Source organism: Rhopalosiphum padi, chromosome 1, assembly GCF_020882245.1.
Source record: "Rhopalosiphum padi isolate XX-2018 chromosome 1, ASM2088224v1, whole genome shotgun sequence".
Lineage (NCBI taxonomy): Eukaryota > Metazoa > Arthropoda > Insecta > Hemiptera > Aphididae > Rhopalosiphum > Rhopalosiphum padi.
In genome coordinates, this window is record NC_083597.1 from 17608368 (window position 1) to 17624957 (window position 16590).

At 33.8% G+C, this 16590-nt stretch overlaps 1 protein-coding gene across 6 annotated transcripts in view; it reads right to left on the reverse strand.

Moving 5' to 3' along the window:
- LOC132924951 (insulin gene enhancer protein ISL-2B-like) overlaps positions 1-16590 on the reverse strand; it is a 110327-nt gene that overhangs the window by 19754 nt on the left and 73983 nt on the right. For all 6 annotated transcript variants that reach the window (XM_060989408.1, XM_060989395.1, XM_060989402.1 and 3 more), the window contains one exon: positions 2327-2428. In XM_060989408.1, coding sequence (XP_060845391.1) covers positions 2327-2399 — 73 coding nt within the window. In that variant the 5' untranslated portion in view covers positions 2400-2428. The remainder of the gene's footprint in view (positions 1-2326; positions 2429-16590) is intronic.

Sequence of the window (16590 nt, forward strand, 5' to 3'; positions counted from 1 at the left end):
CCGGTGTAGCTATATTAATAAACGGAATAAAATATACTGTGTGCCTTCGAAAACACATCAGAACCTATAATACATTAATCGTTTTCGGTCGTATTTTACTCTGACGCATTCATTTCTGTTTAAACAATCAAATATTACCAATGGAAATATATACTTTCGTGAACTCTGATACAAACAACCGTTTTTATATTTAAGCGTATTATACGATTGAGTGATGGTACAAAAATTTCACCACGAGGGCTTTTAATTACTATGAAACTTAAATTTGATTAACATCACAAATTATTTTCAAAGACACGATTTCTTAGCGAGTCGAAATCTAATGATAGTCTAGATATACGTAAGATGCATATTGAAAATAAAAATTCTACACGTTACGTCAACAAGATAAAATAGTAAATACAAATAAAAAGCGTAACAGAAAAAAAGGGACTTAAAAGATCAAACTTACAGCTATATAATACACTTAAATCTCCTTATGCGTTGAGAAAAAAACAATTAATTGTTAATAAATATAGTGTTTAACATTTCAAAATTTATCGTTCGTTTCAAAATGTGATATTTGTATGCTAATGTGGTATTATCCTGAAAAATTAAAACAAACAGAAGATATGATTTTCGTTGTAAGGAATTTTCCATAGTTATAATAATATAATATAGCCACGTTCTATACACCAAATATATGCTGAAGTAATGATATTCTATTTTGTTTTTGTTTTTTTTTTGTCAAAAAGAAAAGTAGGTACTACAAAATGTATGTTTCTTTTTCTTTTATACGTCCCCAAAACACCATACAGCATTAGTCATAATGTAATTTTTAAATGCACACATCCTACATACAATCGGTAGCTAAGCACTGTTCTTCATTCATACGCTACTACAGTGTATACCGTACACATGTCCTCTTTACTAGGTATATTTAATAAGTATGTATACATTTATAATCTGAAGGAATGAAGCGCATTTTCCGACCGACGTATACATTTATTATTGAAGAAACATTCTTCGGTTTAAGGATTTATAAATAAATGTATATATTTTTTCAATAAAACATAAACAAAAGATAGCTATTTTTCTCTCAATATTTATTATTATTATATATAAAAATATATATACATATATATTAATAATAATATCCAGAAATGACTTTTGGATGGATTGTGGGGACCTCATCCCCGCTGCTTATGCACACGCTCCTATAATATATTATTATACTACACTACTCCTCTCATACTACGTATTACATAATTTATTATATTTATATATAAGGAGACCTTTAAAACCAGAAGGAATGCGCGTATATCGTCGTCGCCGTCGTCCGGGAGATCGGAGAATATTAAATGTGTACGGAACGCGGCGGATATAACCGTTTCTCACACAGAGCCAATTTAATATCGAGGGATTTTCAATATTCGTTTATACCGGGGCCGGACGTTGTCGGTTTACAGACGCGTTTGGAGCGGAGACGAGTTTTGGTTTTGACAGATGAGAGACATTTTTCTAATACACTCCACACGCGCAGCGTTTTTATAAATATATAATATAATAATATATATAGGTAGCAGTATAATATAGTATAGTAGTAATACTAACAGTGCAGTATTGGTTATAACCTGAATTATTATATAAATTGCATGTGTATGTGTGTATAATTGCGGATTCTAAATATGTGCTGCCTACTCTCCCCTAAGACCGTCGACACGAAGTGTAACTAATAATTTCGTAGCCGGAACGCTAAATAGGTGTACCCGAAATCCCGTAGGTTGTAAATCCAAGAGTGGGGGAGAAAAATAAGAGGAGAACTACAAAAAAAACTTTGGAGAGAGCATATTATATAGCACATATATATATATATACGTATTTATTTGGACGACTCCGAGGGTTTGGTGTGGTGGTGTGAGAGGGGTCGGGTTCCGATCGGGAATTCGCGTATACATGTACGGACGCAAAACAAAGGGTTATGTATTGTTACACACATATTCAATTTGGAAAATGGTCGCCTAAGGAATAACCCGTCGTTTTTTCTTCATCTCCCTCTCCAGGGCCAAAACGGTCGGTTTTCATTTCCGCGCATTTTCTACTCTTCGTCGCGCACGATTTATTTAACACCCGTATTCCTAACGTCGGATGCATTATGGAACAGAAATGTTCCATTTTCTTTCTTTACGAGTGACACGCGACTATAATACTACACTGCAGCAACACTATATTGTTACCTTATATATATATATATAATATGTACATTGTGCACACAATAAATATACGTATATTATATATCTGCTCGACTGGGGCGGGGTTTGATTTTTAATATTCACGTGTGACTTACCGTTTTCTACAATGTTCAACATCGTCGTATCAGTCGGACAGTTTACAATGGTGTTTCTTTTACGGACATCCATCTCGGGCGTCCATTTCTATAGCAGTCCATCTGAAACGGTTAAAAATATACCAACTGTTAGCCACAACGTGCAGATAATGATGAAAAAAATCAAAAATTATTGTATATTTTGTACATTGTTTCATTGATTCCTTACAATTGTAAAGCAGTTCTACAGCGTTTATAAGACGTTAGATAGAAACTCGTATAGTAGGTTAGGAAGTATACCTATATATATATATACTATAGATCCATACGTGAACCAATTCTCTATCGTGAGAATATATTATTATTATTATTAAAACGTCGTGTTAAATCTTGGGATTTATTTTTTTAACATTTTGTCGAGAACGTGCCGATAATCACGAAGTTCTTTTTCCCGACTTCTAAATAATCAAAGAAATCCCGGGGCTAAAAAAAGTTTTTACAGTAATTCCCTATGCAGAACTCGTATTAAGGTTAAATTGTCCACCTGTTTCGCTGACGAAAAAAAATAAAATAAAAAAGACCAATATTATTTCTCCTTCCCGGCAGCAATTTTTCCCCCATACGTTCGTGTGCCTGTCTGCGCAAGCGCGCGCGTGTGTGTGTGTTGCATGTATGTGTGTGTGTAAGCAATATAATGAACGCATTTTATTTCAACAAAAAGGCACGTCTCGATGGTACACTCAATCAACTCCAATTCACCACCACCGACGGGCGTCGGTATTTCCTCGACCGTCTCCCGCACCACCGCTGATTGCGAACTGAACACTCGTTTGCTTCATTTGCCTTTACATAAAACCTAACCGCATTATAATCACGTATGCGCGTGCTCTTCACTACCACCACCGCTACACTAGTTGTATGCAGCGGGGAAAAATTCAAATATATTTTTTTCTTTAAAACTTATCTACACATATTATATATATATATATAACGCATACACTGGTTTGTACATATCTGGTATGTAGATAACACGTTATATAGGTATGGGTGCGTGTGTGTGTAAATACGTTTATAGAAAACCGATTTTTAAGAACAACTAATGAAAGAAAACCTTTTCATGGTCTGTTCGGTGTACACTCCCTTTGCGGTATATTCGACCCCCATCCCTCGTCGGTTATAATATTACAAAAATATTCACCGTACGCATACACTATGAGCGTGATATTTGTACCAGTGTTCGAAACACATTCGATAGTTGTATTTGTATATCATATAATAATATGTAATGATGACGACAACAACAACAACGACAATAATAAAAATAAAAATCTAGATGGGTGACCATTGTGAGGGGACGAGTGGAAGGATAGAGTGCTGCAGCTGATGGTTTATCCACGGTCTCCTGAACCCAATCAACAGTCCCTTTTCGGCGGAAGCGAAGGGCAATCGTTTCATTACGGTTCATTGTCGACAGTGGCGGCGGCCGATAGGCAATCGTCACAATTAGGTCGTCCTTTGAGAAACGTGTTTTTACCCGCTCCGTCTCAATCAGTAGAGAATTTATATAAAACGTGGTACCCCTCATCCCTCTTCTACCTCCAACAATATGTGAATCCTATGTGAATTTTCAATTTTCGACCTTTTTTCTTCCTTCTCTACGTTATCAAACACATCATTCTAGTAGACTACAACGGCATATATATTATAGTCTACATACCAGCTATATATATACTCGTCACAAATTTAACATAGATGTAAGCACGTGGACATAATGACTTGTATTCAATTTCAATCGATTGTATTCAAATTAAACGATTTTTTTAATGTAATTTTTTGAAATTAAAGCTGACAGTGAATTAACACCGGAAAAAATATTATATTGTTCATTTGTTTATATTACACCGTATCGTTTTGTTTATTTAGATTACAGTGTTTTAATACTTTTGAATGTTTATTATAAAATCGCTATGACAAGAATTTAATGTTTTATTTAAATTTGTCGGAATAGATATTTTCACCTTTACTTTATAAAAAAAAGTATTCAGTAATATTGATCGTGATAAACTATTAAAAAATATAGTACTTAGTTTTAACTTTAAATGAAATGAAAACGTTTTATATACATCGTATAATATGGGGTATTTCATTTTTTAAATTTAATCTACGGGTTTTATTTAATGGATCTTGCCAGTTACCAAAAAACCAAAAAAAAAACTCTTAATGTAATGAGAACTAAGTTTTGATTGTTATGCGGTAGGATTTATAAAATGTAATTACTTAGATCCTATAAAAGTAAAATTGTTGAAAAGGTAAAATTACTTCGAACTTATTTATAAAAAAACCACTTTAGTGTTTTGTGGGTAGTTTAATTGAATTGAATTTAGAATAAAGTTAAATTTGAAAAATAAATATTTGTAAATGGTATTTATTATTATTATTATTTTTTTTTGTTAGCGATCGTGTTTGCATTATGTTTCAGTTTTCGTGGTTTAATTAATTATCTAAATTCGAAATAAGCATTGAACTATAGAATACACTTTAATGTTTTAAATTTTTAATAGGCACCAAAGACCTTAGCAGAATGGAGTAGCGTTCATTTTTATTGTGTGGAAACATTAGAATAGTTTCAATGTAAATGTTATACTACTTATATGATAAATGAGTTCGTTTCCGATTTAGCCGTATTTTTAAGTACAAAAAAATAAATATGCATCGTCATTAACATCCGGGCTCCCTAAATTAGTCTAATGGGTTTTTATTTATTAATTTTTTTTTTTTTAGGAACACAATAGCCAAGCGTCCACTGCTTAAAACGGTAAACAGATGGTATATAGAATAAAGTTAAAATCCGTCTGCGCGTTTTATGCGTAACGCAAAAGGAAATTGCGGGAAATAATTAAACGGAACGTGAGATTGCGAATAAGTTAGAAAATGACGGAACAAATATTTCAATTAACAAGCACCGTCGTACATGGACGTGTATAGGCATTTGAATTGAATTAAATCCGTTTGAAAACGCAGACTTCCATAAATGACTCCTAATTATCGTGTTAAAATCACGTATATACGGGGTAGGTTTGAATAAATCACCAGCAGTCCACTGTATAACAATCGGGCCTAACCAACAGCAATCAAGAAATGAAATGAAATTAGTTTAGCGTTTAAGAAACCAATTTCCCCGTTTCTGGCCCGAGAATATTCGGTGCAAGCGTGCTTATATATTTATATATATATATATATATATATAGGTTGTCGGTTGTTTAATTTTGGAAATTACTGAACAAACAAACGGCACAATGGATAAAATTGATGTATCATTCGTTTAATGAATAACAGAAAAAAAAAACGGACTCCCTAAAGCACAGTAATAATTTTGATGAAAGCACCGCCACTGCCGACACACCGCGGCAACGCTCCCTCCACAACCACCAACCCGTCGATTTCGAACAATCCGAAAAAAAGCCATTAGGTTTTTAAAAGTTAATGAAATGTTTATAATTAAACATTACATAGTTGTGTTAGGTGTTCAACAGCAATGGCGCCGGGTTTCCTCGATTAATTTAAAAAAATAATAATAATGGAATTGGATTTCCCTCACTGCTTCGCTATCCACTAACTCATTTTTTTAATGAATTTTATAGTGACGTACACATCGGCCGTTGTGATGTTTAAATTTCGCTGACTGTTATTAATTCTGTTCAAGGCTCATCGATCTGATGGAACCTTTATATTAATATGGGATTTAAAAAAAGAGGAAATGGAATAGGAGCTCGTCGGAACTAACTGGGGAAAACCGGAAATTAGCGACGGAAACGCCGTTGGGTACCGACTATGCAAAAAAGGGCGGAATTCGTTATGTATACATGAACGTATGTTCATATGTATGTACGTATAAGTGTGCTAATGTGTACAGTGTACGCATATAGGTATTATTGGTACGTATATAATACCAATCAAATATTACATAAACGCGTGTGTTTATTTTTATTGACGTTTAGTGTCTATTAATATAATATTATTTATTATTTTTTTTTATAGTATTTAATATTTTTGAACAAATATACCTGAGGTTTTTGAAGATATAATTAATACATTCACCGTGTCTATGACTAAGGCAGTGCACGGTAAATTTTTCAGCGAGTCTAGACAGTTTAATGAGTTGAAATATAAGATTGACATTTCAAATATATATTTAAACTAATCAAAATAGTTTGTTTAAAAGGGAAAATGAACACGGTTTGTACTCAGCTACATATAGATGTTGATAATAAACTACGTGTAAAGATAATAACACAACTCTGGTATGGATAAAATAATAATAATTAGATCAAAATAGTACCAAATTTTCTACGATAAATCATCCATCACCTCTAACTTTTAATATAACCTATGATTGATGGTGACAAAATAAAAACTCATTTTTCGAAAAACATTATATTAATGTTTTACGTAATAAAAGTAATTGAGGCCAAACAAAATACTCGGGAAACTTGGCCAATTTGTTTAAGTGTTTTCTCGCAGCACTATAATATATAAACATAATACATATACATATACCTATATGTTTCTATATACACAGTATTACATAGAAGTAGCATAGATGGTTTAATACTATTTTAAAGATGATTTTGGATATACACTGAAAGGAAATTTATCAATGCTATGGAAATGATTTCGTTCGTGTCGTCGGTGGCAGAGCAGCGGACTTGCAGCGACCGAATGCAGAGGGCCAGAGGATATTAATGTTTTTATTTATTTAATTTATTTTTATACCTCTATAGCACGAGCGTATATTTAGGTACATGGTTAATTGAATTCAAAATTAGTCGACACACTATCGGTAATTTGAAAAAAAAATTTAATTACCCTACACTCACTTAAAGCGTTTATGTGTGAGTGTGTGTGTGTGTGTGCATGTATATTGTATATATATTAATGAGTTTAGCACGAGCAGGATACGCGAACGGCTCTACGTGTCGGTTGATGATGGTGCGGTGCAGGGAGGGGAGGAACAATGAATATTGCACAGGATTATTGGTAATCCCACTAAAAGCGTCAGTTTGATCAAATTTATGCTGTCCCGCTCGCGCGTCCAATTCACAATTAGCCGGCACACGTTTCGCGCACGCCACCCGCCAACCGCCCCCGCTTCGCCTCGCACGTATACGCGCGCAGTTCTCCCGTGGTCCGGGTGGCGGAAGATCTCATTCGTCGTAAAAGCTTTTGCCGGGCGGAAAACCCATTCGTATTGTTCATTAGCGTTGATGAAAATAGCTTTTCCACCGAGGCAATCAATCCAAAAGAGAGCGAAAGACATAGCGAGCGAACGCGTGTGTGCGTGTGTATGTGTGAACGGATAGAAAGAGACTGTTGAGGGGGGGCGTATTGATTCTCCTAGCCCCCAGAATTAATTTGTAGAGTGGTTTGCGGTTTTTTCCCTCCCCTAACCCGCCTCTTCACAGAAGTTGTACGCTACGACCGCTCGTATATGTGTGTGTGTGTGTGCACACGAACGTCGTTCCCCTTAAACGATATTGCCGCCGGTTCCATTTATTTATGAGCCCGATCTCTAAAGTCTAAAACAGTGTATATAATATATAAATATATGTGTGTGTGTGTGCATTGGGGGGAGGCGGCGACGGCGGGAGATAAGTCTGTAGGATACTGTGCGCGGAGACGCTTCTAAAAAGAATAACACGGGTTTTCCACTTTGGCATTGTGTTAATGCGCCGTCCGCTGCACACACAAAATGCGAAATGCATTAGAAAAACTCTCTTCCGTTCCGTCCTCTGATCGTCCGTCTGTCTGTCTGTATTTCTCTCTCTCTATCTCTTATGCGGCATTCCACACCGCCGTTGTCGCCTCGTCGTCTATCTCGCTCTCCTCTATACCACCGCTCACCCCGGTTTACTCTGTGCGCGCGCGACGTCGTCCCTGTCACATTCAATACTCTCGAATTCCGTTAAAAGATTCCATTTACTTTTATAGTTAATGCCTCTCTCTTGTTCTGTGTTTATCTTTCACCCTGCCGCCACTGCCGCCGTTATTCGGTCTCCCCTTCGTTTTATTACCTCCGATACATTAGTTTAGCGTCATTACGCAAATTCCGATGCCCGAAAGCTTTTTAAAAGCTTCGTGTTTTCGTTCGGGTTTCCTAAGAAGACAACTATATACACTTCTGCAGCTACGGAAACAGTGGCGCGGACATTTTGCGCAAAGTGTGGGGGACGACTCCGGTGAAAAAAGAACCTTTTCGAGTTTAGCCAATCCAATCGGATTCGATTTTGATTTCCCTTGTCTTTAGTGCCCGAGACCGAAAGCTTTTGGGAAGCTGTAAAAGTATTCTTACTACGCACGTTCCTGTATACATATATATAGTATATATTATAAAAGAACTCTTGAAATGAAAAATTACAATACTTATACGGTGTATTTATATTTTTGCACTGCTTTTTTTGAACGACTGAATGTAGATAGATGGTATAATACTATAATAATATTATGTTGTGCCCGTGTGTTTTCTATTATAAGTACTTGCACATTATTCACATTATTTATATGTTCAGTTCATTCATGTGAAGTAGATGGATTTTGAAATTATAATATTGTATCAATGTTATATGACGGTAATAATATTATAGAAGATATATTTTCATCGACACGTAGTCTTATCGATAGATAATATTATGTTATGTATTCCCAAATATACAACAAAGGAACAAGACCTAGATAAAATTGATATAGTTTATTAATTATTATGATTTTATACAGCATGCTAAAGAGTCAATATTGTATACATGATGTATTCGATTTATAAAAATTAAATCGTTCGCTTGGCAATCCAGCGTCCAGAAGTTTATAAGACTGTATATAAATGAAATATGAACATTGTAGGACATCATATTATACGCGCGTTGCACATGAGTAAAAGCGATGAAAAAAAAATGAACATTATATTAACGTCCTAATGCGTTATAAATTATCTGCAATGCCGATTTATTTTATACGCCTAGCTAAAAGAAAACAATAGACGATGACACCACAGTGAGTTATTACGAAGTTATGGAACAACGCGCGGAATAAAATGTTGTACTTATTTAATCGATTGTAAAAAGCACGATTTTTAATGACTGTTGAAAACGTTTTATTTCCTTGCAAGCGAGTTAACAATATATAATAATACATATTAATTAAATTCATTGGCTAAACATAAAGAATAATATAAATATTTTGATAGCCAATACTTATTGTCATTCGTTAATTAAACGCGAGAGACTGCAAGATAATTTTAAAAACTTACGAAAATTAGAATTTTACTATAATCGTTATAAAAAATGAACAGGCTTCTATTATGCTCCTATTTTGTGTGGACACTAATTAATTTTTTTCTAATTTTTTTTTTTTCACTAAGTTGTTTCAAATATTCTCCCGAGTGTCACCAAATTGCCTGTTTTTTAATTTTTTTTTTATCTGAGGAGGGATTGTATTTAAAGGTTACGGGTTTTTAGAGTGTTATTTAAATAATGTAACGATTTTTTTTTTACAGAATTGTTCCAAATACTCCTATGAGTGATCTATTATTTTTAATTTCATTGCATTCATTATTTCATCTAGGCTAGTTAATTCTATAATAAAAAAACCAATATATATATATTATATATATAAATCGAGTATGGCACGAGCGAAGCCGGGTTATTAAGCTAGTAATATTATATAATACATTATTGCGTACGGTGTGTATAATACGGTAATTGCGGTCGAGGGACTTTCGTAGGATGGTCCAGAAGCAATTGTGGTGATGATTGTACACATTTCTGCAATGATGTGTATACACTGTAACGTATTTAGGTATACAACAATTTTGAGCAGTTTTTGAAAAACAAGCTCTAGAGATAAAAAATTACCCGCCAACAGCGTTAGGTAACGATGGCATCATAATGAGTATAATAACAATAAAATCAGCGTGTTATTTGCGGTGGCTTTATTAAAACGATCGCGTTCGTGCGAAGGCACGCCTCCACGTGCGCGTTTTAAACTACCACTTTCGACTGGTGTAAATATTTTAATGAAGTCCGTTAATTAGTCACTGAAGGTACCCATCATAGATGCACATTTTAATATAAAACAGAGTAAATCACTCTGCATGCTCACTCCCTTTTCTTTAAAATTGCAATTATTGAAAATCTGATTTTTGGAATTTTTAAATATATTTTAAAACCAAATTTAAATATTTTCAAAAGTGTAATATTTTTTTGATCAAGGAGTGCATTTTGATAAAAGGAACATTTGTTTTTCAAATGGGAAGTCATATTTTCATATTATTCATATTTATCTATCAATATTTATAATTTGGAAAAATGGTCCAAATATAATATAGGTACATTAAATTAAAAACCATTTTTAAGAACTTTTATCCTTAAATTGAAAAATTGCAAAAACAACTCGTTTAATTGTTGAATTAGTTAAATTTACATCGAAATTAAAAAATAATTATCCACTATAGATAATTTGATAAAAAAAATAACAGAAGTTTGTATTGCTATAGACACAAAGGACTCTTCTTAAAGTAGTACACAAGTATGTTTAAAAATACCAAAAATCAGAGTACGACTTATATATTTTATTGGAAAAAAGAGGGTGAGCAATGAGCATGCTTGGTGTTAATATCTTAAATAAAATATACCATAGGTCAAGCGTACATCACCAGTAGACGGTTTCTGATTTGTTTTTGATTTTTACAACCACAGATTTTACGTGTTTAGGAAATTATTCTAATAATTAAATAGCTTATACATAACTCATACAATAATAATAAAAATTCGTACACCATAGTTGAAAGACATAGGTAGGTACTGCACAGTATATTATGTGTGGTACGGTTTGTCCGCACGAATTTCCGGCCGGAACATAATGTTTTCTACGGGCGAGCGGGCGATCGTGTATCGACTTTGGGGTTAACGGCTGGATGGTCAGATGGGCAGAGGTGGAGGAGAGTGCGATTTGATTGAGAAAGAACACGGGTTGTATACGTACACGATATTGTCCGGCGGCGATGCGGGCGGAAGGCCGTGCGTGGGTGCGCGTGTAGTGTGTATACATATATATTGTATATTATATGTGTAACGGCCAATTTTCCGTCTGGACCGGCCCGCTATCATCCCCTGGATAAACCGCGCGGAAAATTGGGAATTCGATTGGAGTGCGTTGCTCTGTTGCTGTTTGTATGTGTGCGTGCGCGCGAGGTATATTATACGGCACGGCAATTTCGAAACTGTCCCGAGACCGATAACGCGATATTGTCTGTCAAAAACGGAAACAATTTCACAGAAAAAAAAAAATAATAATAAATAAAATACGCATATACGTTTGGGTCGGTTTTTCGACCGCCGCTTATACCTACACACACAAAGATATACATACACACATATATATATAAGGCTATACCTATATAAATTATATATAGGTACAGCCTTATAGGTAAATACTATATCTTTATATAATATATATATATATATATATATATATATGCACCGATATGACAACGTCTTTATCTGTCTCCATTTCGTTTTTCGTACATCATATTATTCGTATTCCTGAGGATTAGTGTATGTTTATGTTACCAATTATAGTATGTTCGTGTATTTAAGTACATATCGTTTACAATTAAGTATAAACAAGTAGTGTAGTTAGAATACTATATAGTCTGAAATTTAAACATATGTATATTCACTATATACTTTTAAAATTTACGTTTAACGAGATGCTTGGTTTATATATATTAAACATATCAAATATATTATAAATATGAAAAAAAACCCAAGATTTTACACGTGATATAATGTTATGCTATTTAGAATTTCATTATTATATGTTAATATAATAATGCATAATTATACAATATATAGTTTATATCATACTATTCATACTAGGTACGATAATGGCGATATCAACTATTTGAAATTAATTTGAAAAGTGGGCACCCAAAAAATCTACTATAACCACGACGCTGCCATTGATTGTTACTCTGTCATTATATCGGTAATATTTTACACTTTATAGTCTTTTAGACTTTTTGAGTATGCGTCGATCTTTTAGTGAGGCATACCGAAAGTTAGCATTAACGATAAACGAAATTGTGACGACAAAAATTGTCATAAACGTTTAACATTTATAATATAATTATAGTTCGTTGTTAAAGCATGTTTTCTACGTCTATATTGGCAATAAATTTAAAAGACAGACTTATTAAAATCTACTCTTGGTAACGAAAAATTACGTTGTATCTATTAATACGATGAAAACAAAACTATTTTTCACTCTCTTGTAACTCGACCCGTTCTCTGGTAGTTCATATTTTTAGAACTATACGTCGAGTATATCCCTAAACTTTACGCTACAAAGATATCGAGCATTAGAAAGTATAACAGCTAAATACGTTCTAATAATATTGAAATAATAAAATAAGAATAAATAAATGTGATTCTGTTTAAATTATCTAATACGTATAGCGAATCCATTAGACGCAGGACAAATAATGTGCAAATAAAAAAGTTTGGTAATTTTTCCAGGATGAAAATCGACATCGTTATCGGTTTGAAAGTTACAAGTCGATAATTTATTAAATTCATCATATAAATTTTGTCCTTAGGTATGGAAATTACCGGTAAACCGCAAATAAAAAGTTATACAGAATCGACTAACCTTCTATAGTCTATACTGTGCAGCGCGAACCGATAAACTAAATTATGTTAAGTAATACCTCCATTATGTCAATACAGTTAACATGATTTCGTTTTGAACGTTATACTCCGCCAACTATAATACAGCGTACAACAAAGTGAATTTAACTAACACGTTTATGTGCAAATTTCTGTTATACTTGATAAAATAAGCAAAGCCGAAAATGTATTTAATAGTAAATCAAATCGTTGTAACTAAAATATAAGTTTCCGTAACACGATTAAAGGATTTCCTGACGAGATTGTTTCGGAGTTTAAAAAGGTTAATTCAAAAAACTGAATGGATTAATCAACTTGGCGAAGTTCTTTTAAGAGGTATAATTTATTTTCTTTAGGGTCTGATGGGTTAATTGGGAAGGGATTACTTATTAATGAGAATTGGGCTGTAACAAAGTTTATTACACAAAGTGCGATGAATTAGATTTTCATATATTTTCAGACATTCTAAAATATAACTTAATTTTAATGAAAAATAAACACGACGAGATAATGACGGGCTCGTATTAATCGCGTATAATGTATATAATACAGGTATAATGTTATGAACTCACGACTTCGAATATTCGGAATCAGGATACACACACATTTACAGAGTGGATCACTCACCCGTTATCCTGCTGTGTTAGTTTTATGAGGAAAATTAAAAACAGCCACGGCCCTTAGGGATATTTATATACACATTACAATACACCTACGCCTTGTTAAATGTTACGGAGTTAAGCGATTGATGAGAATGCAGACATTGGAGTACACATCTTTTAAGGCGTAAAATGTGACAAGACATTACGTCTATATATATATATATAAAGTGGACAAAAGAATGTCATTTTATTTTTAAACCATTCAACGGTCGATCTCGTAAAATAAAAATAAATATTTAGGCGCTAATACACATACCAGGTGGGCCGGGATAGGGACCATGCGTCGCGTACTTTAAACTCAGCGACGTCTGCTCAACAACATATAACTAATGGTTTGTTTTCGATAAAAATGTAGTGAGTGATCGAGCTCCAGTATACAATTGTAAGTTAGCGCGTTTGATGAAATCTTCAACAAAGTACGAACTTGATTTGACCAAAAATGCGATTATTTGTCGATACATTTTTTAAAAGTTTACCACCCGAAGTAGCGTTTTTGAAACGATAACAGAAAGTCACCACAGTGAGGTTATTATAACGCTCACAAATCACGATCAAAGTGAATATGGTACAACTATAATTATATAAAATTCACCAAAACGCAATCGTCAGGCTAATTTAAAATGATTTATTTGTAACGTGTGGTGGTAAAAATGATTTCTGTTGTTACTCCATTACTCCGGATGGACTGCCCGGTATATAAGAGTATACCTATAATCTAACTGTATTATATTACATTTTGTAATTACCAAAAGTTAATGGTGACGACTGTCTAAGTAATGGACGACGCGGTAATGTGATATAATGATAAAATTATGGTAAAAACAAACGTTGGCGTCGGAGGTGAATAATAATAATAATAACTGAAGGGGTTTGAGGTTTTACGCGAAATGAATTAAAAAGGGCGGTTAATGAAAAACGACCGCAATATTATTATTGTTATTATTATATTGTTGCGTGTATACAATGGCGGTTAACGACAACCGTAAAATACAATAATAATAATGTATATTATACTATTATAAGAACACTCTGCTGCCGCCGTGCTTTGTGGCTGCCTACGTAGGTATATAATAGCATTATATCCGCGTGTATTTACTTAATTACGATAATTGAGAATTTTTATTTAATTTTAATTATTGCCGTTTAAAAACAAAATCGGCTCGAGTGGAGCGCGTATAAACCATTTCGCTTTAAAATATATCCATCCTGAGTCAATGGCAGCGGCGGTGGCTATCGAGAACAATTAAACTTATCGTCGTTATTAAAGAGCTAACTTTTAGTCCGCTCAGCACGTTAATTGGTACTCCACCGCCATCGCCGTCGCCACTCGTTTTTCTCCGTTCCTCTTCTTCCTGGCACCGGTCTTTGGGGTCTATGAGTGCGACCGACGACGTTGCGGAGAAGGGGCTGCTGTAGAAACGCGGCGCGGCAAAAGAGAAATAAAAATAAATATTGTGTTTAACAAAAGCGAGACAGATAACAAAGCGAACCATCCCCGCGCACGCGCGCCCAAACGAACCAATTAGTTGAATTGAAAACTTAAGGTTCAAAAATGAATAATATATAAAAGAGGAAACGGACATAAAATATAATCATAATATAAAGTGAACTTTACATTTTTTTCCTCTTCCAAGTAATTGGATTACTGGCGGGCGCGCTTATAATAATTAATGTAATTGATACAATTGAGATTTGAGAGACTTATGCAGGATACGCCGCCTCTCTATAGCCAATGCTGCAGTGGTTTTTCTTACGTCCACTACAGCAGACACTTAATCACCGTCATATTAATTGTTGAAAATAAAAGGAATAAAAGGATACTGTGGTCTCAGAGGAGATTGTAAAATTACTTTTTCAAAGTACTCACCAAAACAACACGTACGATCTATAGAATTAACTATCATCAAAAATGAAAAAAAAATTATAACATTTTAAGACTAATGCATTTTTCGCTTCGTCAACCGCTAAGTATCTAAAAAATATATACTAAATTTGTTCGAAAACAAGCTCGCTGAAAACCACTAAGAGTATGTGCACACTTGCATTTTAAAAGTTATCTGGTAAAAAGTAAATGTAAAATTTAAAATGTAAATGTAAATTTATAAGCTATACTTTTTTAAACGTTATTTTATCTGATTTATAATCTATATTATACTAAAATTATGTACTCACGTTAATTACAATATTATATTACCTATGTAATAATATATGGTTTATAATACTATATAATCATATACCATATTTATTGTACCGATCTACTCACATACATCTCATTATTATATTTGTTATATGTACAATTTTCGCTTGACGTTTAACAAACAATAATCGTGATATTATTAAAGTATAAAATACGAATATTATACTATACACGTGCGAGAAGTCTTGATTTTTAACACTGATAAAATTCGTATACTGCAAAAAAACATTTGTCGCAGTCGCTACGCTTAATATTTGAAGTGAAATGTTTTCTTAAATACGCATTACACATTATAATAGATATTATGCAAACTGGACATCAATCATATTAAAATCAACTCATGCGCAGCTGCAGTGTACAATGTATTAAAAATGCATTTATTAATTCTGGCGGGTTTAGTGGTGGGTGAGAGGTGAGTTGTAGTACGCTCGTCATTATGATGAGGTGAAAGGGGGGGGGAACGCCCGTGGGAAAAGAGATTCCCGGACTCATTTTCCCCCGTCCACTGGGACACGACCACCATGTGAAGTGTATATATACTAACCCTATGAATTAATTTCGAGTTTTAGTTCGATTATAAAATATATGAATCCGAAAACAATTTACGGGACCGCCGCCGTGCACACTGGCTGTGTGTGCGCGAGTGTTTTTTTTTTGCTTCGGCGCGGACACTGCACACAATATAATAATCATTTTCCCTCGCCGTTG